At 36.1% G+C, this 25,105-nt stretch overlaps 1 protein-coding gene across 1 annotated transcript in view; it reads left to right on the top strand.

The window, feature by feature from the left end:
* Positions 1-22,301, top strand: part of KIF27 (kinesin family member 27) — a 90,834-nt gene extending 68,533 nt beyond the window's left edge. Inside the window, exons 13-18 of the mRNA XM_023735773.1 lie at positions 2,471-2,647; positions 8,620-8,835; positions 13,115-13,321; positions 15,092-15,290; positions 17,242-17,406; positions 21,685-22,301. Coding sequence (XP_023591541.1) covers positions 2,471-2,647; positions 8,620-8,835; positions 13,115-13,321; positions 15,092-15,290; positions 17,242-17,406; positions 21,685-22,163 — 1,443 coding nt within the window. The 3' untranslated portion in view covers positions 22,164-22,301. The remainder of the gene's footprint in view (positions 1-2,470; positions 2,648-8,619; positions 8,836-13,114; positions 13,322-15,091; positions 15,291-17,241; positions 17,407-21,684) is intronic.
* Positions 22,302-25,105: the final 2,804 nt, after the last annotated feature.

Here is a 25,105-nt window from a genome sequence, read left to right as displayed (position 1 = left end):
GGGGTTGTTAACCAATGTCATAAAACAGCATGTGTGTTACTGTTACATGAGAAACTATCTGTTCTGTAAGCCTTCACCTGAAGTACAATAAAATATTAAAAAAAAAAAAAATGTTAAGGACCTGAATTTTAAATTATTGCAGTGATAAAAAGATTTTTTGCACTGGCTGTGTTGGGGTTTAAAAAAATTTTTTTAAAACAACTTCATTTGCTTTTTATGTTGCAAAACAAAATCATTTTCTAAAATTTGACTATAAACAAGGGTAAGACTATAAGTTAATCAAATGAGTATCCAAAGATCTTATAATGGGACATTGATTTGATATGAAGCTCCTTTGTGAGAAGAAAGTATTTAAAATTGGAACTGTGTAGTAGAGCCTATTTTTATAAAAAGGGAAAGAACATAAGACGTTTTCAGAAAAGTTACTAAGATATACTGAACTGTACAAATAATAACCTTTATAATATCAAATGCAGAAAAATCCATTTATTTATCATTTTCTTTTAAAAGTTGTATTACATTAGCAGATACCTAGCCACTCCTCAAAGCACAGCTGAAATATTACCTCCTCTGTGAGGCTGGCACTGACATTTCTCCTCTTTTGCAGGCCAAACTAATTCGTCCCTTCATTTTGGCTTACATAGCACGTTGGAGTTAGCTGTTGTTATGGATTGTATCCCCAAAATGTTTGTCAACTTGGCTAGGCCATAATTTCCAGTATTGTTGTCATTGTCCATTTTGTCATCTGATGTGATTTTCCTATGTGTTGTGAATCCTATCTCTATGATGTTAATGAGGCAGGACTAGAGGCAGTTATGTTGATGAGACAGGACTCAATCTTCAAGATTCGGTTGTGTCTTGAATCAGGCTCTTTTGAGATATTAAAGAGAGAAGCAAGCAGGGAGACAGGGGAACCTCATACCACCAAGAAAGAAGCACTGGGAGCACAGTGCGTCCTTTGGACCCAGGGTCCCTACTCTGAGTTCCTAGACCAGGGTCAGATTGATGACAAGGACCTTATCCCAGAGCCAACAGAGAGAAAGCCTTCCCCTGGAGCTGTCATCCTGAATTCGGACTTCTAGCCTCTTGGACTGTGAGAGAATAAATTTCTCTTTGTTAAAGCCATCCACTTATGGTATTTGTGTTATAGCAGCACTAGATGACTAAGGCAGCTGTATACAGCATTTATCATCAAAAGTTATAATTACTTGGGTTCTGTGTCTATCTTCCGCGGTAGAATGGAAATTACAAAGGATGTCTTATTCGTCTTTCAAACCCCATTCAGCACAGTCCCCAGTCAAGGAATGTTTGTAGAATATGTTTGAATTAATTGCTAGACTTCATAGGCTTCCTATATGAATTCCTAAGGGACAGCTGAATATAACAAAACTAAAGTATTTCTATAGTTGCTTTGGGATATCCTCTCTCTTCCTAATAATTGTAGAGATAGTATTTTAGGCTTCCATGTTATTTGGACGCAACGGTGCTGATAGAACCATACGATCTAGGTCTGGATGGAAGATTGCATAGCTTTGGATCCTTTTGGCCTCGGCCACTGTGCTCTCTTTTTCTCGTGCATATTAAGTATCCCACTGTATTAATACAGTGTTCTAGGAAGTGTTTTTATCAGGTTTGGGAAGATCTGGAAATAATTAACATGTTGGTTTCTTTTTCTATTATTTGTTTTGGTGGCATTGCCTCATTAACTATGTTCATAGTGCATATGTGCTCAGTAGCATTTATCTTGGACATTCCTATTTTATTCATATTCATTTGTACTTATTTCTGGGTATCCTTAATTCAAGCGAGTAGTAAGATGTTTAATTTGGAGATCTTTCCAGCTGTATTTATTTTATAATTATTTGATGTTCACAAGCAACAATGCAGATTGTATTTCCATGCTCCATCATCTAGGTCTCCCATTGTGTGTATTCCTTTATTCACTTTATTGATTGATTGAATCAGGCATTCATTCACTCATTCATTTAATGTTTTATGGAGTACCAACCATGGGCCAGACAGTATACTAGGCATTGGAGATAGACAGATGAAAGGCACAGCCCCAGCACTCAATCAAAGAGTTCAAGTGCAGGAGACAGACTGGTAGAGCAACCAGCAGTCTAAGTGCTACAACAGAGAAAAAGATCTTCTGAGGACCAACTCTTAATAGAAAACTGTCTATTGTAAAGAAAACTGTCAGCCCTTTCTTTGTCAAGTTAAGAAATCCCAGGCTCTTTAACATATTTGAGAAGTAAATTTTAATTCCTTATAAAACCACACTGCAGCACGTTAACTGGAACCACTTACCTCTCGAAAGGTTCAGATAGGAACACTGATTTCTTATTCTTGCTGATAGATTTTAAATGATCATTTCAGATGTTTCAGACAATCTGAAGTTATATTATTATCATACAAATTTTATGGCAGAAGAAAAAACAAATGATTGCATTTCTTTGGAATTTTCATGTAGAAATTGGATGAGCAAAAGAAATGGTTAGATGAAGAAGTCGAGAAAGTTCTGAACCAGCGCCAAGAATTAGAGGAGCTGGAAGAAGACTTAAAGAAACGGGAGGCCATTGTTTCTAAGAAGGAGGCCCTATTACAGGAGAAGAGCCACTTGCAAAATAAGAAGCTGAGCTCTAGTCAGGTATTCTAATTAATACTAGTCTATGGTTGTAAAGGAGCCCTGGTGGCGTGGTGGTTGAGTGCTCAGCTGCTAGTCAGAATGTTGGCAGTTTGAACCCACCAGCTGCTCATCGGGAGAAAGATGTGGCAGTCTGCTTCCATAAAGATTACAGCCTTGGAAACCCTTTGGGGCAGTTCTACTCTGTCCTATAGGGTTGCTATGAGTCAGAATCGACTCAGTGGAAATGGGTTTGGTTTTTTTATGGTTGTAAGCCATATAAACTATAGGATTTTAGTTTCTAAGAAGTAAATCAAACCGTTGTAAAGTTAGAAACTAAAAGAAAATTCTTCTGGTTTTCAGTGTATTTTGCTTATTATTGCTCATCAAATGACTCAGTTTTTTACCACTAAAATTTATTGTAATTTTGAAGTTAAATGTTCAGGGTTCTGCAGGTATGATTTATTTATTAATTTTTTTTTTTTTTTTTGGTTCTCAGCAAATTGAAAAACTGAGCTAAATTTAATTTCAAAAAGGATGGATCTGGAAATAACATTGCTGGTTTCACATGGTGGAAAAATTGATGTGATCTTTTTTTTTTTAAATTGTACACAGATGTATAACGGAGTATTTGCTGATTCAACAGTAACTTTAAAGGATATTTTTAATAAATTGTACTATTTGATGCTTTATAGTGAACATTGATAATTTGAAAAATACCTAGCCATCACTCTTATTCAAAATTAGGGGCTTGCAGGGATCCTCTAAAAGAAAGATTTTGTGTGATGAAAATTTATTTTTTTAAATTATAAAGACTTTTGGGGGCCATTACAAAAATGTTTGCTGGAAGACTTGGATTTTAGGAGCCAGTCAAAGAATGGTCATATGAAGGAGTTTGCCTTGATTTTAAGTATTGAAACAGGAATGATTGGGGAGAGAGTAGAAGGGCCAGGGACTACTTTTTTGGCTATATCTATAAATATTTTTAAAACAGGAGATTTTCAGCTGCAACAACAGCATCTAAAAAAGAACCTGGCTTGTCCTAGACTTGGTTAGCTTTTGCCTCCCTCAGGTCTTGGGTCTGGGATCAGTCTGTGCATTCAGTCATGGAGCAGAGAGCGGCTCAGTGACCTGCCCCTCTATCAGACTTAAACCTTTCAGCCAGCATCTAGACCACTAGGATATAAGAGTGTGTGTTCTTAACCTTTCTATCTCAGTATAACAGGTATACAGGGGTGGAGACCTGTACTTACTTCTGTTTTCCATTCCCCACCCACATAGAAATATCTATTAGCAACAGGTCGCTGGGTATAAAGTTGAGGGCAGACCCTCTGAGTTAGTTATTGTTGCTATATCCAGGTAGCTTGCTCAAACTGGGACCAAGTTGGGGGCCAAGTTTTAAAAGCTGCTCCTCAAAACATGTAAATGACAGCAAAGGAGATCAACAAACCAAAACCTCAAGTGAGTAAATAGAAGAAAATTACCTGGGACCTTTGTGATACACTCTACATCCCAAAGGAAGAAGGAAAAAAGAAAATAGAATGAAGAGGAAAATCTTTCCCCTGAAATACATTTACTTCATGACATAGATAAAAAGAATGTTTTCTAGTTTCAAGGAGATGTAATATCTAGGAAGCAAGAACATACTGAGATAAGTAGAGAGTGCAGTAGTAGAACAAAGTAAAATTCTTTGAACATTGTTTTAATGAAACAGAAGAGGAACTTGAGATTGTTATCCTTAAGGCTTACTAGGTTATCCCTTTTTGAATAAACGACACAAAAAGATTACATCTTTTTCAGTGTTGGATAAATTCATAAGACTTAGTCTTAAGCATTTCAGAAAAGGAACACAATGGACTGAACACGGGTATATTTTTTCTGCTTCCTCTTGAACCCCACTAAATTGATAGTAAAGGAATATAAAAGCTATATTCACACTATATAACTCAAAATACGTCAAAGACCTAAATGTAAAAGCTAAAACATACATGTAAATCTTCATGACCTTGGGTTTAGGCAACGCTTTCTTGGCTAACACACCAAAGGCACAAACAGCAACAACAAAAAGATAAATTAGACTTCATCAAAATTAAAAACTTTTGTGATGCAAAGGATATCATCAAGAAAGTGAAAAGATAACCCACAGAATGAGAGAAAATATTTGCAAATCATATATCTGATAAGGGACTTGTATCTGGAAGGTACAACTCAATAATAAAAAGACAATCCAATTTAAAACATGGGCAAAGGATTTGAACAGACATTTCTCAAAAGAAGATATATAAATTGCCAATAAGCCCATGAAAAGATGCTCAACACCATTGATCATTAGGGAAATGCAAATCAAAACCATAATGAGATACCTCTTCACACTCACTGCGATGGCTATAATAAAAAAGACAGATAATAACAAGTGTCGGTGAGGATAAAGAGGAATTGGAACTGTCCTACGCTGCTGGTGGGAATGTAAAATGGTATAGCTGCTTTGAAAAACTATCTGGCAGTTCTCAAAAGGTTAAACACAGAGTTACCATATGATGCAGCAATTCCATTCCTAGGTATATACCCAAGAGAGATGAAAACATATGCCCACATAAAAACTTGTACACAAGTGGTCATAGCAGCATTATTCATAATAGCCAAAAATGGAAATAACATAAATGTCCATCAACTAATGAATGGATAAGTAAAAAGTGGTATATCCTTACAATGGAATATTATTTGGCAATAAAAAGGAATCAAGTTCTTATACATGCTACAACATGGATGATCCTCGAAAACATTATGCTAAGTGAAAAAATCCAGTCACAAAAGACCAGATTATATGATTCCATTTATATAAAAATTCTAGAATAGGCAATTCCATAAAAACAGAAAGTAGATTAGAGATTACTCAGCCTGGGTGGTGCAGTGGTTAAGAGCTTGATGGCTAACCAAAAGGCTGACAGTTCGAATCCACCAGCCTCTCCTTGGAAACCTATGGGGTATTTCTACTCTGTCCTATAGGGTCGCTATGAGTCGGAATCAACTCAACAGTAACAGGGCTGGGGGAAGAGCAGGGATGGGGAGGTGAGAGAGCAAGGGAAATGACTGCTAATGGGTACAGGGTTTCTATCTGGGATGAAGAAAATGTTCTAAAATTGATTATGGTGATGGTTGCATAACCCAGTGACTATACCAAAAACTACGGAACTGTATACTTTACATAGGTGGATTGTATGGTATGTGAGTTATATCTCAATAAAGGAAAAGCTCTAAGTCCATAAAAGGAAAGAGCAGTAGAGGAGAGACAACAGAAGACAAAAGATTACAAAAACACGTTTGTAAGATGAAAAGCAAATAGATGAATGGTTACTGAGTTAGCAGAACAGAAGCTGAAATCCAAGCGCCTGCAGAGGGATACTAATGAGAGTCAAGGTTTAGCTTTTATTTTTAAAAAAAATTGTTGAATAACAGCTTTAATCAGATATAAGTCTTGGAAGGACAGCCAGAGTGCTCCTTGGAAGTGAGGATGGCAAGACTTCGTCTCATGTGCTTTGGACATGTTATCAGGAGGGACCAGTCCCTGGAGAAAGACATCATGCTTGGTAGAGGGTCAGCAAAAAAGAAGAAGATCCTCAATGAGATGGATTGACACAGTGGCTGCAGCAATGGGCTCAAGCATAACAACGATTGTGAGGGTGGCGCAGGAGTAAGCAGCATTTTGTTCTGTTGTACCCAGGGTCACTATGAGCCAGAACCAACTCAACAGCACCTAACAACAACAGCAACAATTCATATAACATCAAAAAGACTCAGAAATGAAGGGACCAAGATTTTCAGAAGACAAAGGTGAAGCATAAGGATGAAAACAGGGCATAGTCAGGAAATTATCCTTTCTCATTCCGGGACAAGATGATTTATTTTATGAAGAATCGAACAAGGCACAGCAGAGGGTAGGGGTAAGCCAAAATCCTCCAGACAGAATGAGTGAAAGTCTACACGTGAAACCGGAGACGTCCATTTCCTAAGCCCTACCTGGATCCCAGAATGCTGGCAGCCAGCCTTATACTTCTCAGCAGGAGATTGTTCTCCAAAACAACCTCTGGGAAAAGACAAATACTTAAAAAACTAAGTGGCTGGATCCTTGACATAGCCTATGGTAAAGCCCACTGTTGACAAATCTCACTCCCACACATGGCTTCTTATCAGCTTTCTTAAGTGTGACTCTTAAGTGTGAATGGACAGTTGAGGAGTGCCACTAACTTTAAAGACAGAGACCAAAAGGAGAATAGAGCTCAGAGAAATTAGAGATAGAACAAGAGGCAGAAAAAACTTCAAAAAAAGTTAATATCCTCAGTGCGGTAAAAGATGGTATTTTCTCCATAAAACAAGAGTCATATGTTACTAAAAATATGAACAGACTCTTGGAAATTAAAGGGGTTGGAGGATAAAGTGGAGGAAATATCCCGGGAAGTAAATAAAAAGATGACTTAATAAAAATAGGAGAAAGAAAATCGGCAGGTAAACCAGGAAACTCAATATCCAAGTAATAAGAATTCCAGAAAGATACAACAGAGAAAACAGGAGATTATGGAAGACATGAGAAATCTCCCCAACACCGAAGACATGAGACTCTAGATTGAAATAGCCCATCAAGGGCCCAGCAAAATGAGTGCCCAAAGCATATCACTGTGAAGTTTGAGTACACCGAGGAAAAAAAGAAGATTCTGAAAGCTTCCAGATAGAAAAGACCCTTATAAATCTCAAGAATCAGAATGGCATTGGACTTCTCAAACCTTCATTAGAAGTTAAAAGATGTGGAGCAATCTTCAAACTCATGAATACATGATTTCGAATCAAGAATTCTTTTCTTAGCCAAACTCTCAATCAAATATAAGGGTAGAATAAGGACATTTTTGGGCCAGAAAAATTATCTCCCCTCTAGCTTGTCTCAGGATGCACTCCACAAAAATGAGGGCATAAACCATGGAAAAGGAAGACTCAGGAACCTGAAAATGTGATCTAGCATGGAAATTTCCAGGTTAATACCAAAAGGATATCCCAGGACAGCAGGTTTAGTCTGGAGCAGGAGGATGGAGGCTTTAGGCAGAATGTTTCCAGAAAAAAAATGAAATGAAAAGATTTCCTGATGAATTTGATTAAGTGAAAAAATAGCTGAAAGGAATTTTATAGTTCTATTGGCGAGAGAGCTCAGGTATGCACAACATTCATATAGTCATAATAATGTAACTGAATGTTGATTTAACTAAAAGTTCTCATATAACATATTGAGAAATGGAAGGAGGGGAAAGGAGGAGAAATAGAGAAGAGGAAGTATAAGAGTGCTAAATCCTTACCTTCCGTAATAAACAGTCAATAGGACAATATCTAAAATTGATAATGTTATTTAGAAACATGGGCATAAAAATGAGAAAAAATAGCTAAGAAGTTGTTTCTGGGGAATAAGATTCAAGTGTGGGGTAGGGGACTGTTGTTTTTTATTATACACCTTTTAGTAGAATATTCATGTAATTACTTTGACAAAAATAAATTCTTAAAAAAAAAGATCTTAAATTGGGAAATAATGAAGATCTTGATAAATCTAACTGGCTGTATTTTCTGACCAGAATGAGATAAAAAATAGAAACAAATGATATGTTGAAACAGCAAACCAAATTTCAATCTCTAGGGAATTTTAAATGCCAAGGAAGAGTTCAATTTAGAAAATAATGAAAAAGAAAAATACTACCCTCAAAACCTATGCTGTGTGGTCTAGCATGGCCAAGGCAATAATTGGTAGTAAATTCATAGTTTGAACCTACTTTTTTTTTTAAAAAAAGGCATTCAACTTAAGATTTTAGAAAATGAACCAAAAAGAAAAATTCCATGGGAGAAAATAATGTAGAAGCTAAAAATACATTCATTTAGTAATTTTCTCTATGTGTTTCCTACTTTATACACTGTCCGGTTTTCTAGTAACTTTTTTTCGGTATCTGGTGGGTTTGTCTTTTTAGGCCTTAAACAAAGATAGTTTAAAAATATCAACTCGCCTGAACTTGTTGGACCAAGAGTTGTCTGAAAAAAATGTGCAGCTCCAGAGCAGCACAGCTGAGGAGAAAATCGAGATTTCTGAACAAGTTCAAGCCCTCCAGAAGGAAAAGGATCAGTTACAGAGACGAAGAAAGAGTGTGGATGAGAAACTTAAAACTGGTAGAGTGCTGTCGCCTGAAGTAAGTCAGTATTCTTTGGAACTGGAAGTGCTGTATGATGGATCACTTGGATGATTTCCTTGGTCTTTGTCACATAAACATAAAAGTGATCAGTCTGGAAAACTTTGTTTCATTGAGACTTCTTCAAATGTCATGAGTTCTCCTGGCACCTGTTTGATGCCAATTAAACATGTCTGACTGTGATGTCCTCACATAGCTGTCCATGAACATGGCCTCTTCCTGGCACTACCAGGGGTTGGGGGATTGACACATCCTTTAAGTATGGTCTTTCTCAACCAGGGTTTCTCAGCTGAAATCACAGAACACAGAAAATGATTGGAGGGACTATTTTCTCAGTTCTTCCAAAGGATGGCACCTCACTTCTCTCTCTGCATCTTCCTTAAATAATACTAGGTAATTCATTACATCCAGTGGATGCTTAGGACATTAAGGGTTAATTCTTTCATGGAATCTTGATTGAGAAAGGCCCAGTGTTCATGATCATGTTCCACACTGTGTCCAGCCAATACACACAAAATTCAAATCCCGATAAAATACCTTTTAGTTGTAAATATTTTTCATTTAGGGGAGTATATAGCTCCTCTTACCTTTGAAAAAAAAAACAATTATGTAAAAGATGATTCGTTTATTGGCTATTGAATTGCCCCAGACTTTGGTGTCTTTTTTCAAAATTTTAATTCAGCTGGCAGCAATACTTGGGTCTTACTTTGTCAGACAAAGGTGAATTTTTATGCCTGAATTTTCTCTGCAGATATTTATTGTTGATGTCCTGTTGTTATTAAAAGCAAGGGAAATTACTGAGAGAAGATAGATAGCTGGACATCATACACCTTACTGAATCTTGTGATGTTTTAGACTGGAGCAAGTGAGAGAAGTTAAGGAGGCTGGTTAAGAAGGAACAGGAGAAAGGATAGCATGAAATGAGATTATGCTTACTGATTTGGTGAAAGGCACTGAAGACCAACCTTATTGGGGGCTAAGTGGCAGCTGAAGGACCATGATAAACCTCCACTGCCCTGTTCTATAATTTGGGTAGTTGTGTAGGGGCTCACAGAGGCAGGCTGTCCTCCTGAGGTTGTTAAATTGGAGCTCCAAGCTTGTAGATTTGAAGGTATGAGAACCTAAGACTTAGAAATATTTAAGGAATTCCTGCCTGCCCAAGACTGTGACTGGGTCTTACAGAAGAAATAAAAAAGTAGAAAACATTATTCTTCCCTTGAGAAATCATACTCTATCTGGGGAGAAGAGACAGAAACATAAGAAAACACTAAACCCTGAAAAACATAGAAAAGCATGTTACCAATAATGTAATAAAGTTATACTTTTCACAGTATGTATAGGAAGCAATTCAGTGACCATTTAGGGGTAATGTTTATCAAAGAAGCCTCAGTGGGTTGGAGTCTTGAGCTGGATTATGAATAACATGGTATGTACTGACAGATATAAGAAAAAAGCCCATGTTAGGTAGAACGTCGTTTTAAAAGCCGTAGAGATGGGAATGAGCAAATTATGTTTGCAGAAAAGTTAGAGGATCCATTATTATCATCAAAGAACATTTAAGTTTCTATTTCATATGGGATTCTATAACTAAAAACATTTGGGAGTTTGTGGTGAAATAATTATAGCACGATGCCTGATACCTATTCTGCAGCCATTCAGGATTGGTTTGAGGCACTGATGAGCCTCCTGTAGTCGGTGGGGTTCCACTGAGTCCGTGTGAGCCCCTATGCACCCTTCTCTGCATGGTTGGTTCTTCATGTAGCTCTGAAGTGAGCTCTGCTTGCACCATTTTTTAAAAGCCAAGATTACTATTCCTCAACAGATCTGCCAATAGTAGATGATTGGGAACATGAGATTCTACTGTGATACAAGACATCAATAAAATCTAGGGGGAATGTTATGCTGTTTCGATTTCTTTAAACTTAAAATTATTTTCTCTTTACAAAATAAAATATTTTCCTAATTGCATTACTTTATGGGGAGCATTAATAAAAGATTTCAGACCACTCTTCTAGTAGAGGATTACCCAACAATTTAATATAAATTACCTCCTTTTCTCTAAGACCTAGAAACTAAAAAAAGATACCTGAACTCCATTTTTCTAGTAATACAGAGCAGTTGCCTGGTAAGTGGGGTACAGGAAGAAAATATAAGAACTTATAGCTGTGTTTATTTCATCTTTTAAAAATCCAATTTTATGTTTTATGATTAGGATATACATATAATTTGTAAAGAAATATTTAAAGAAAAGAAATATACATATATGGAGTACTTGCTCAAAAGCTTGTTTTTGTTTTTTACTGATGAGAATGTGTGATCAAAAAGTTTGCAGCCTTTGCTTTAGGTTTTTGGTACTCATAGTGTGGTCTTTGGTCCAGCAGCAACAGCATCATTTGGGAGCTTGTGAGAAATGTGGTCTCAGGCCCCACACAGACCTACAGAATCAGAATCTGGATTTTAACAAGATCCTCGGTGCACATTAATGTTTGAAAAACAATGCTCTATAATAAAGCACACAGAGCCAGCTGTTGATAATCTGTGGTTTGTGTTGTGGCACATTTTACATCCTGGGACTGTTCCCCATTGCCACATTGCCACCCAACACTTCTCTTGTCAATCCACACTTATTGCTGGATAGAGGAAACCACAAACATTTCTATGCTGAAGCCTCAATGGAGCAGGCTATCCCCAGGATTCTATGGTCACAGTATCTTATATTGTCTGAGTACTTCCTTAAGTCCCAAACTATAGGAAGTAAGTTAATAACCAAATTCTTCTCAGCCGTGTATAAAGCCAAACTCTTTCTACATTTTTTTTCTTTTTGTAAAATATAGTCATAGTGTACATTTAAAGTCAAATAAGTATTTTGGATAATTCACTTTTATTTTGTGATTCCTCTTATCCATTCACTTAAGAACCTTTCAGGATTTAGATTTTTTTCTTAAGATGAATATTATTTTGTTCTCTATGGAGTGATTATCAGGTCTTCAAGTTCTTGATGGTTAAGTGATTGCACAGAGAAAGAGAATGGCTACTGAACATTTTTTTTTAATGGTTCTTTCAGGAGGTTTTATAAAATGCCTTTTCAGATAAGTACTGTTGAACCTCCCACATACCTTTTCCCTGAATTTCCAGGAAAAAAGTTCTGGAAGTCACTCTATTCTTTAGGTAGATAAGAAATATTAACATTATTTTCCTTTGGTTTGCTGTGGGGGGAAAGAAATATTTGGGTCATGTAATCAAGGATATAAAAAAATATTCTTTTCCTTCGTTAACTTATTCAACAGACATTTATTGAGTTCAGACTCATGTACTGTGCTAGGCAAAAAGGTTCTGTGCTAGGCAATAAGGTTCTGAATTTGGATAGGACAATCTTCCCTCAAGGAACTTAAAATCTAGGTGACCTCAACAACATATATAGGTGTACAGAAACATATATCCAAGACTCAAGTTATGTGACCAAGTTGGAAATAATTTCTCACTAGAGATTTGTATTCCCCAAAATACCATGTTATTCGGATAGTTCAAAGAACTGCTAACTTTTCTGTGGCAGGGATTCCTCAGATTTTTCTTTCTACTAAGGAAATCTCCTGTGGTATATGAAAAAATATTATGCTGCCACCATTTTGAATGCCTGTATTTTCCCTGTAATGACATTTCATAGGAATCTTACAAAATCATGTCTATCAATACTACTTTTTTTTATGCCATACTTGTGTTTTTTCCTCAGAGCCTCTCATCTGGTTACTAGTTCTTAATAACTCATTCTTAATCTGTTCCTCCTTTCCCTCCTGGCAGGGAGGGATCCTTGACACGGGGCGGGGAGGGGGGCTCCACATCTCACCAGTGGAAATACTGATATATAATATGAACTTTAGGAGCTATAGAAGGGAGATATATGACAATACTGCTAAATGTGTGAATGAGACTTTGTTCACGAGTATTCCTTGGATTGGATGTATTCAGCATTTGCTGTGTGACTTTGGTGCATTTCATAACCATCTAAGCTTCTGCCTCCTCCATTTTACTGCAGAATTACTATGAGGATTCAGTGAGATTATATATTTTACATACACACACACCCACGCACGTATTTACATACAGTGCATTTATGTAGCGTAGCAAGCACTGAATAAACATTATTTTCTTAAAACTGAGTAGAAGAGACAGTGGTAATGTCCACTAGATTTAAATAGCATTGGTGAGATCTGCGTATATGACAGAGTCCAAGTTATACTACTTCAATTAAAATGAGTGATTTCTATTGTATTATATCTAGGAAGAACATGTTCTTTTCCAACTTGAAGAAGGAATTGAAGCTTTGGAGGCTGCAATTGAGTACAAGAATGAAAGAATCCAGAGTCGCCAGAACTCACTTAGAGCTTCATTCCAAAACCTCTCTCACAGTGAAGCAAATATCTTGGAAAAACTAATTTGCCTGAATCCTGTGGAGATTAAAGCTATTCTTTTCAGATATTTCAATAAGGTCTGTTTTGGAGGGACAGGATATTTTCTTGTAAAGAGAGATAAAGATGTTTTATATCCCACATTTTGAATTTGTAAAGAAATTGAAAGCCTCCAAGATTTGATGGTGTAACTACAAATTTAAGCATGAGTTGTCTTTACACTACTGAATATTGTCATTGGAAAGCTTTGTGATTATCCAAATATGTAGGCCCAACTTTGTGGGGTTCTTTTTTTTTTTTTTAAATGTTATATTGTGTTTTTGGTGAAGGTTTACATAGCTGTTTAGTTTTCCATTCAACAATTTCTACACAAATTGTTCAGTGACATTGGTTACATTCTTCCCAATGCATGAACATTCTCATTATTTCTGTTCTGGTTGTTCCATTTCCATTAATCTAGTTTTTGTGGGGTTCTTAAATTGGGGGGGGGGTGCTTTGAAAGAAGAAACTTTTTGAAATATTTTTAAAAACCAAAGAATTTAAGTTCTATTCCTGGGTCATTATTTCTAGATACTTTCTTGATTTCGATGTTGCTAGTTAGCATTCATGAAAAATTAAAGGGCCCTCCAGGTTTTGGTTCCCTTTCCTTCATTGCTAGATAGGAGGGGCTGTAGGGTAGGTGTACCTGTAGTTTATCATAACCTGTGAGTTGAAATGGAGATGAAGTGGTACATCCATGGCAAAGATAGTAATATATTTTAGCATTAACCTGAATGTGCTTAATAGCAATTAAAATATGTTAATTTATACCAATTTGACAATTTACTAATCCAGAGATGTTTCATAGCATTAAGAAATATATTCATCTTTTCTCTAATGTCTTCTCCTCTTAAGATAAATATTATGAAGACTTAAACGACTAGATAACTTCTCTCTGAAAAGTGTATTCAATTTAAGGGAATATTGGTAATGTATGAAAAATAAAACTGAGGTTTTTTTAAATAAAGTTCTAATTCTGTTAAATAAGTGAACTAAAGATGAAAAAATTAATTGGAAATGTTATGCTCTGCCCTCCTCTCAGATAATCATTGTCACTGATAATCACATGCTGTTGTTACTGATAAGAAGGATGTCCTATCGAGGATTGTTTGGAGGGCAGAAAATAGTGGAGTACTGTCCTCAGCACTGATAGGAGAATAACTCTTTGTGGTGCTCTTAAAGCAAGGGTTCGTAACCCAAGGAGGCACCCAGGCCAAGCTCAGTGGATTCTCTGAGCCGTAAGAATCCCTTGTAGAAATGAATATTTTTCTAGAGAAAAGCTCATTAGATTATTAATGAGGTCTGTAACACAAAACACTGTCTGAAGTATTTTCACTTCATATCAGTGCAGAGAAGAACCCAGTGCACTAAATGCATGATCTGAACTTGAACTCTGTATTTATAGTTGGAGAATATTCCATCACTTGTTTATAGTGTCCATTTTGGGGTTAAATCCAGGAATTATCTAGATGTTATGGTAGTCTTTAGTTTCTCATTTTCCCTTTAGCCTAGAGAAATAGAGTTACAGAAATATAAAATGTAAACTACAGATCATGTCTAAGAAATTATGGAGGGGTAATTATTAGAACAACATTATATTTAAAACGACATTTTTATCAATTCAGAATCCCAGCAGATTCAAAAGGCTGTTATTTTATTGGCATGTTACAGAGCACTTGCCCAGGGACTCATTCCCTTTCAGTAATCACTGATACTGTGGTGATTAAGGAAGTTCATCTGTTTGTACGTAGCCATCTATTACATCAGGCTATCTCAGACATATCTTAAAAGGTTAACAATGTATTTGCTAGGTGGTTAATTTGCGAGAAGCTGAACGGAAACTACAGTTACAGAATGAAGAAATTAAAATGAAGGTTCTGGAACAGAATAATGTGGTTCGTGAGTTGGAATCTGCCCTCGAACATCTGAAATTGCAATGTGACCGGAGACTGACCCTCCAGCAAAAGGAACACGAGCAAAAGATGCAGTTGTTGTTACAACATTTTAAAGGTAATTCCCGTTTTTTGTCAGTTATATAAAGGCAGTGTGTAGGTGGGGTATTGAGAAAAGAAGACAGGACAGAATATGATCATTTAAAACTCCAACATGTATAAATACTACTTATACATGTGTTTTGCTTTACATGTTTTGGTTACCATGTTTTAGGATAGTGGACTTGCACACAGAGTGTATTCATGCTCAAAGTGCTATCCCTTCTGCCTGCCTACAGTACACACATAGAAACAGTTGCCCTAATTTTTATATGAAAATATGGGATTTTTTTCTGGCTTTTCAGTGTACAGTTAAAAGTTTTCTATCTCCTAAGGATATAGTACTGTGATATTCAAATTGTTTTCCATCCACAAAGTTAAAGCATTAGGCTGTGTCTGATTTCTAGATTGTTGTTCTTGTTATAATGTTTAGTTGATTATAAATTTTATGCATAAAGTTATCTTAGGTCAAAATTAGTCTACGTTGACAGGCACTTAGTGTTGTCAGTACACAGTGGTTAAACCATCAAGCCTGATGTAGAAAGAGAGCTGTCCCAATAATCAGGCATCACATTACCTGGGCACATAGCCAGTACATCAACAGTTGCCATGGCAACAAAATCACTACCAGGTAATACTGTTACTGCGTCAATCCAGGCTGCTTAGTCCCAATTTTCATGAATTTATAGCTGGAAATGGGTTAAAAGGGATCTCGAAGAAGCAACATGAGTAAGCAGAAAATTGGAAAATATATGAATGTGTGTTGAGGCAATTTGCTTCTAAGTTAAGTCTACAACCAGCTAATCAGCAACCAATTGCCTAATGACAGGATTTCCTTGTTAAATGTATAGCCTATACATACATCACTGCATTCCAACATGCTCTGCTTACCTTATTTTAGTTCTGTCTTATTTTAAGCCTCCAAAAGAGATATTTTAACTGAGTTTTTGTGTATTTTAAAAGTGATTGGCATAGTCCCACAAGAGCTCATGCCATAGCTAAATGAGAGCATTTTTAGAAAAGCATTCATTTCTATGGCTATACAAGTTTTTCATTAACAATGCTATGGCTGAAAATATTAACAATTTATGAAATTTCTAATTTTAATGGGATATGGGAGATAAAATTAAGTTCATTTATGTAATATACTTTATGGAGATTGATTTATGATGTCATTAATTTTAAGTATTTTTTAAAACAAGATGATGAGTTGATTTAAAATATACATAAATAAAATTTTGCAGAACAGCCACTTATAACAAAATTACAAACCAGTAGTACCATTTTATAAATATGCCCATAGGACAGAGTTGTTCTGAAGGTATAGATTTTCTAAAGGTCAGTAAATTGGGTTTTACTGGTTCTAGAACATAACCCAATGGGGAAAGTTTTAAACCTTAATAAGTAATTAGAAGTTTGAAGTTACACTGTGGCATAAACTAGAAATTTACTTACGCTCCCTATTTTCTCTCTTCTTTTATTTGTGTTGTTTTCCTTTGTAATTTAATCTTTCTGGCCTCTTTTTGACAGGTTTTTGTTTTTGTCTTCTCTGTTTTTTGTTTTGGGTTGTACATTTCTCCGGCCTATCTATAAACCCTAGACTTACAACTTTCCATATAACCACAGTTCCCGATATAAACGCAACTGATGGACAGAGTTCCAAATATGTAAATGTTTTATAGAAAACAGCTTACTTTTGCTCTCCTAATGATAAATCTAGTTAGTGGCTACTGTAAAAAGTGCTTATGAATCATGAAAACGTGGTGGTTGATAGGGGACTGAGGGGGAAGGAGATCTTTGAAAAAGTTTCTAGGCAGAAGATTCCAGATTGTAGCTGCAAACAAATCCATTCAAGTAGCAGACGTGTGTAACATACTTCTGACCCTTTAAAAATAGTCTGGATCATGTTAGAACATAATTTTGAGTCATTTATTTAAAAGTGATTTTAAATGTAAATTTCTGTTTTATAGAGCAAGATGGTGAAGGCATTGTGGAAACTTTAAAAACCTATGAAGATAAAATCCAGTGGCTGGAAAAAGATCTTTATTACTATAAGAAAACCAGCAGGGATCTTAAGAAGAAACTTAAGGAACTGATAGGGGAAGCAATTCGGCGGCAACTGGCACCATCAGAACGTAAGACACTTAGTGCTGCTCGTCATGCTGACCCTGTTTTCTCTAGAATGGGCGGGATAGCTAACGGAATAGCTAATTTGCTATTCCACCTAGATACATTTTAAATACTTTTATTTTTGGCAATAAAAAATAAGTAATATATAATCATTATAGAAAATTTTGAAAATACAGGAAAAAGGCAGGCAAAAAATCACCCATAATCCTACCCACAATTATTAACATTTTAGCATAATTCTTTTCAATGTTTTCCCCATGCTTTAAAAAATATAAGTGCAATCATATTGGGGATATAGCTTGTATTATATCCTATCTCAAAATGCTACTCTAATATAATGACATTAAACAAGGTTTATTTGAATGACAAAATTTAAATATACAAATTCTGAGTTCTCTAAAATATCTTATATGCAAAAATCATCAGTAGCCTAGTTAATAGGTAATGTATCTTGGTTATTTAGTTAATTGGTTTTTTATAGTAGCCCTTTCATTGTCTCTCTACCAGATTTATATTTCTCTTCTTTGAATATTTCTAGCATTTTCAAATAGCAGAAAAATTAATCTTTTGACCACAGTATCTTCGTTGCTTCTTGGTCATGTCCTTGTTGCATCTGTCTGTTTTCTAACGCATTTTGTGAGGATTAAATCAGTCAGTATTGACCTGCAGTCTGTCTACTTGTTTAAATATTTAAAACTCTATCCTTGTGTCAATTTAAATCACCATAAAACTATATGTGAGGTTACTAGAGTCAGGAGATCTGAGTTAGAATCCCAACTTCTTTTACTAGCTGTGTGACCTTGAGCAAATTCATCTTTCTCTAGTCTGTTCCTTCAGTTGTAAAATGGGGAAGTACAGTACCATCTACAGGGAAGGTCCATGTGAGGAATAAATGAGATAATATAGGTAAAAACACCCAGGACAGAGCCTGGCACATCATAGAGATTCACTAAATATTTGTTGAATGATTGAATTTTAAATTAATAATTAAAACAGATAAAGAAATAAATCCAAAAGATATAAATGAGGTAATAATTTCAACTCCCCATATAGAGCATAGTAGGAACTGAGTAAATGATATCTATTTTTATTGTACAGAGGAAAAGTAAATATATCAGAACCTTAGATTAGTAACGTTAAATGTAGACCTGAGCTTCCTAGCAATCACAACAGAAAGGGAAACGAAAGATTACGTGCATTTTCTCGGATAAAAAAGTATGTCAGTCTTTTGTTTTTTTGACCGAGTGCCATCTATTGACGGACAATGTAAATATAATTTATTAGACTCACTGGTGTCACACATTTGCAGTTAGTGCTTCCTATGGCCCCATACCACCTACCTATTTAGATGGAAGTCATTTCCGTCTTCTTGGCTGCTTTCCATTACTTAAGGCACCTAAACCAAAAACGAAAAACCAAACCCATTGCTGTCAAGTCAATTGCGACTCATAGGACCCCATAGGACAGAGCAGAACTGCCCCATAGGGTTTCCAAGGAGCAGCTGGTGGATTTGAACTGCTGACCTTTTGGTTAGCAGCCGAGCTCTCGATCACTGTACCACCAGGGCCAGAATAAAAGGTAGTGGTTCAGGTCTATGACTTTTAAAGGAGTATTGTCAGATTGTTTTTCCTGGATAGCAGAGCAACTCTTTAGCAGTAACTAGGGCTCAAATTTGTTTGAAGTCTGTTTTATCCTATATGACTGTTATGTTGGGATCTCACAGGAGTTTTTCCTCAATATCACTAAAAAGCACTTCCCTGACTCTGATTTACTAGTCTTGTCAGTGATTTGGACTTACCTTTGGACTAATTACCATTAGGAAAAAGTTATGCTCTTGCTAGTTTGCACCTCAGTTTTTTAGGTTTATTAATATTTGTCACTTTTAATGAGTTGTTTTAGTTTTTTTTTTTTTGCCATTCTTTGTTGTTGCTGCTCTCCATCACTTAAACCAAATAAATGAGAATAGAATCTAATGGTTCAGGTTCATGATTTTTAAGGAGAAAGAATTCTTAGATTTTCTGACGGAATAGTAGAATAGTTACATAGTAATAATTAAGGCCCATAATTAGTTTAAAATCTGTCTTATGAAACAAGATGCCTAGTTAAATAAAATATTTATGTAAAGTACATAATACTCTCATAGCTGAAAAATTCCTTAAAATCCATTAAATCCTTAGAACAATTTTCTTATTTTTTAAGATGACCAATAAAAAGCCCAGAGACCTGTACTAGTAATCTGTACTATGAATGTAGTTAATTAGAGGCAGAGCCAGGATTAGAATCTAAATCTACAAACTCAAAACCAGTGGTGTTTTTTTCTCATTAAACCATACTGCTTTTCCATATTCTGATCTCCTAACTTCTTTTATCTTCCCTCTCCACTATCGCAGGTTCCAGTCACATCTGGGACCAGGTCCTTTTAAACTGCTCTGCACCTTTGTATAACATGTTTCTTTTGTCTGCCCTGCGCCTCCTCTCCTTTCCTAACTGGCATACTGTTTTTCATCCTTGATGAATCAGGCCAAAGGTTTCCTCCTACCTAGGTGCCTGGGCACTTTCTCCATTTGTTCGTTTATAGCATATATCACGTGGTCCTGGGACTGGTAGCCTCCCTATTGCCTCTAGACTGTGATGCCCATCATGTCCATTTTCAGACAATGGATGCAAAAAGAGTCTGGAACATTTTTTTTTGTTGTATAAATGAAATGTGTACATGCATACACACACATATATAACAGATGCACGTATTTAATATAAATATAAAAAAGAGATCTTGAACCTCTCTTTATGCATATTATCTGAACTATTATGTGATGTAGAATGTAATTAATTTTAAATTAAAATTCTGCAGTTAATCAGCTAGGAATTCTTAATAGGGCATCCTTCACAAAAGCAGCCTCAGTTGTCTGAGGGGAAAAATGAGAATGAAGAGTCAGCAAGACTGTTGTTTAACTCAGCCCTTACAGGCCCAGGTAACTTTCACCATGACAAGGGAGAAAATTCAGATGGTGCAGGTAGGGGCCCCTTCAGCACAGTTATATTTGACTTCCTGAAGTTCACCATCTAGAACAGAGATCCCTGGAAGAGGGAAACTTTCTAATGTGAGGAATCTAAGTGGGCGCATACTCCATGGACGTGAGCCTCTCCAAAGAGCCCATCTCTGCTCTTTCACATCTGATCTTTAAAAAGTAAAATGCCTGGCTCTAGTTCCATGTGAGGATCTGTGTCATTTGCTAGTTCAGGTTTGTATTTTTGAGAGAATTCAAAAAACTAGAAAAGCAGCTCTGTTTTAAGATAGAAGTTATAAACTAAAATGCCTCTAGGAGCCAGGAAAGCAGAGTCAGTTGTTTGAATGGGCAGTGGCCACTCTGCTCCAGCTACTTGTTGCCATGCAGGAATGTGGGCCCAGTACGGTCGGCTCATCTAATTTTTCCAGAAAAGCTAGAAATATATTTTTTTATATGAAACTTTCCAGTTTTTAAATTTGGGGTCAAAATTAACCTTGTAAGCCAAGTAAAACAAAGCTGTGGACCAGATTTGGCTTCGTCTGCCAACATCCGATCTCTGTTTTAAATTTTTCAGTCTTTGCAGGACTAGAAGTTTACTTAGCATATGGCAGCAAGTTAAAGTTAGCATTTTTTATCCTATTAGGCCTAGTACCTATATGGACTTTCACTTAAGCAAGTTTTTGTTCTCGATATTTAGATGATCCTATTACATGAGGACCTCAATCTTTGATTTCTTCACACTAATCACTCATTCAGTGAGGGGGTATGCTCTCATCTCCATTTTGATGGTGGAAGTTGTGGCGCACACCCCAGTGTACATTAGGACAGCAGAACCTTGCTGTCATGCCAGGAGTGCCATCTAAGACCAGATTTTGACTCATATACTGTCAAGTCCCAGAAGGTTCCCTGGAGACAAGGGGCAGAGAGTTGGCTTCACTTGGCCAGGATTTGGAATGTGATTCACCAGTGGTAAGCCCAGGGCAGGTGTGGAAAGGTACCCCTTTGTTTCCAGGGAGTACCAAAATCCCTAAAAGACTATTTTTCAATTTTGTCCATGAATTAAAATTCTGATTACTTATACGCAAGCTGCTTATAAGTAAAATTAGAATAATTCATATTCACACTTCTCTTGGCCTAAATCATTTAACAAAAGAAGATACAAGACATCATTTATCTTGAGTGATAATAATGAAGTTACATTAGAAGTATTATGGTTAAAATACCTAATTGTGAGGAAATAATTGCTAATATTTTTGCTCTTTGTGTTATTTTTAGATCATGATGCTGGAGATGGAGTCCTGAACCCAGAAGAAGCAGGCATGCTTTTGGAAGAATTAAAATGGGCATCTGGAACTGACAATATGAAACTAAGTGGAAGAGAAAGAGAAATAGACAGTTCAGCAAGCAGTTTAAGGACACAACCAAATCCTCAGAAGCTTTGGGAAGAGGGCTCAGAATTACCTCCAATTTATAGCTCTCCAGCACCCACAAGTGGGCGTTTGTTAAGCAATGAAGATAAAACAGAAATAGATGAAAATCAGTTTACAAAATCTCACAGTCGACCATCACCCCAAATTCAGTCAGTGGGAAATGTGGGACAGCTTCATGGAGTCATGCCTGTAAAGTTGTGTCGCAAAGAGTTACGTCAGATTTCTGCCTTGGAACTCTCCTTACGACGCTCCAGTCTTGGAGTTGGATCAATGACTGCTGATTCCCTTGAAGTATCTAGGAAACCAAGTGACTTAAAAACTTAGCCACTTAATAACAGAATTTTTAACTTAGTAGATATGTAAAAAGATTCCTTTTTCTAATCTGTTAAAAATTAAAGCTTAAGCTCCCTAGTTCTTCCCTCGGGATAGAGAAAGAAGGGGAGGAAGGAATCCCTAATCCTTTTGCATAGTATAGATATGTTCATCTTTCAGGGTGTATTTGGGGAGTTTTAATTTATATTTCCATAATAACTAAAGGAACACGTTTTCCAATGATTGATAACATTTAAATATTCCCACTTATAAGTTTGCTTAAAACTTTTTTCCAGACATATTTGAAGAATAAAACTGCTAAGAGTAAATAATCCATCAAAAGTATATTGTTATATAAAAGCATGTTATTATGTTATAGTATGTTTTAATATAATCATTGTTATCCTCAAATATATTTTTGTTATTTTTTTTTTTATTGTACTTCAGGTGAAGGTTTACAGAACAGATAGTTTCTCATGAAACAGTAGTACACATATTGTTTTATGGCATTGGTTAACAACCCCATGACATGTCAACCGTCTCCCTTCTCGACCTTTTTTTTTTTTTTGGTGGAAATATACATAGCCAATGATACACCATTTCAAAAATTTCTACATGCACAGTTCAGTGACATCGACTGCGCTCTTCCAGTTGTGCTGTATTTTTGTTATTTTTTAAAAGGAGATGGTTAACTCCTGCTTGTGTCAGAGGGAGAGTCACCTGCTGCATGTGTTTTGGCACAGCTGAAAGTCAGCTCAAATGCTGTCTGTGGGCTGAGGCAACTCGCTAGGTTTATGGATTGAGGCTAATTTAAGTTCCTCAGAGCCCACAGAAGTTGTGTGGCCAGTCTTGACGTTTTAAACCTGCTATTTGCCTGTTTTCTAGAATTGCTTTTTATTTATAATGTTATACTGTTTGTTTGCTAATATTGTGGAATATAAGTTATCATCTCTCCTGCCCTACCTACTCAACATATCCATTATGTTACTAAAATTGAGGGAAATGGATGCAATTCAGTGGAACAGGGAGGTAATTATAGAATAATACTAAAGAAGTCTAACAGTTCAAGGAAAGAACACTGGCTGTGACACGATTTGATTATGTGGAGTACACCTGTGGAGCTGGCAATCTAGCTAGAGGGTCTTTAGCTAATAATTGGATGGGTTAAAACCTCAGATTTTCCTCTACAACCTGCTTAGTCACTGTGGCCCACTTGCAAACAGGTAGGCCACACTACTTTGGGGCTGTAAATATATAATGGAATTTTTGCTAAAATTTTCCTTGAAGATTTTTTTGATATAAATCTTATTATATAATGTACATTACATGTCAGTTTGGAATTAAGAACTAAACATTGATTCGCTTACCAAATACAGTTTGTGCTTTTTCTCCATATTTTTCAATCACGCTTACTATAATGACCAGCAAAACTGAGCTATTATTTGGTTATTTTTCCAAACTTTCACTTGTAACCCAAAGTTGAGTTTCTCAAACTAATCAACATTTGGGTGTGGTAGTAGCAAAACTACCCTGACCAATGGATGCCTACTCAATCACCCACTTCCTTGCTGAAAGCGTATTTTCTTATCTAATGCCACTACTGACTTTTTTCTTTTGCCCTTTCCCCTACTGCTGTTGACCCTGACCATCTCACCTAAGACCCAAACTATCACCCTGTGCTCAAGGACTTAAAGCTTCCTTTTTATAGTTTCTAGCCCCTGAGGAGTAGGGTTCTCACCTCACTGCTTAGAACTAGTTCCTATAGGAAAACAAAATAAACAAACTTCTAAAGTGGTGAATAGTTTTTGTATCTATTAAGCATGGTACTAAAATTCATTTAAATTACGATTTAAATTGGCTTAAATTATGGATTTACCTGGGAAATGACCACGGTTTGTAACATTTGCCTAATAAGAAACTGTTTCCTAAGTTTCAAACAACTAATTTGAAAATGCACTTGGAAATTTTACTTTTAATAGGAAGTCTTTGAAGTCAGATACTGATTTTCGGTTAGTCATCCTTTTACTGCTTTTGGCATTTGGTTTGTATGATACACGTATATATATATACACACACGTATATATGTATATGTATATATGTATGTATATGTATATCATATGGTATATATGATATATAGTAGCAAAAGGCCAATGCTTTCAACAAAGTACAGCAATTATTTATTAATAAATATATATTTATTAATGAAGGTCCTAACTGTAAATTGCTTTAAGATTAAGTAATATGCTATGCCTTGATTAGAAAATATTCATATAAGAATCTATTCTGACACTAGAATCCTGTTTGCCCAGGAAATTGACAAATACTTGTTTTACCTGTGGAAATATAAACACATTTGTTGTTGTTGCTAGGTGCTGTCAAGTCAGTTCTGACTCATAGTGACCCTATGTACTACAGAACTAAACACTGCCTAGTACTGTGCCATGCTCACATTGTTGCAGCCACTGTGCCAATCCATCTTGTTGAGGGTCTTCCTCTTTTTCACTGACCCTCTACTTTACCTAGCATGATGTCCTTCTCCAGGGACTGATCCCTCCTGACAACATGTCCAAAGTATGTAAGACGTAGTCTCTCCATGCTTGCTTCTAAGGAGCATTCTGGTTGTATTTCTTCCAAGACAGATTTGTTCGTTCTTTTGGAAGTCCAATATTCTTCGCTGGCACCACAATTCAAAGGCATCAATTCTTCTTCTGTCTTCCTTATTCATTGTCCAGCTTTCGTATGCATATGATGCGATTGAAAATACCATGGCTTTGGTCAGGCACACCTTAGTCTTCAAGGTGACATCTTTGCTTTTCAACGCCTTAAAGAGGTCTTTCACAGCACATTTGCCCAATGCAATGCATCTTTTGATTTCTTAACTACTGCTTCCATGGGCATTGATTGTGGATCCAAGTAAAATGAAATCCTTGACAACTTCAATCTTTTCTCCGTTT

Source organism: Trichechus manatus, unplaced genomic scaffold (genome assembly GCF_000243295.1).
Source record: "Trichechus manatus latirostris isolate Lorelei unplaced genomic scaffold, TriManLat1.0 scaffold00082, whole genome shotgun sequence".
In the NCBI taxonomy this organism is placed as follows: domain Eukaryota; kingdom Metazoa; phylum Chordata; class Mammalia; order Sirenia; family Trichechidae; genus Trichechus; species Trichechus manatus.
This window is presented reverse-complemented; position numbering and strand designations above follow the sequence as displayed.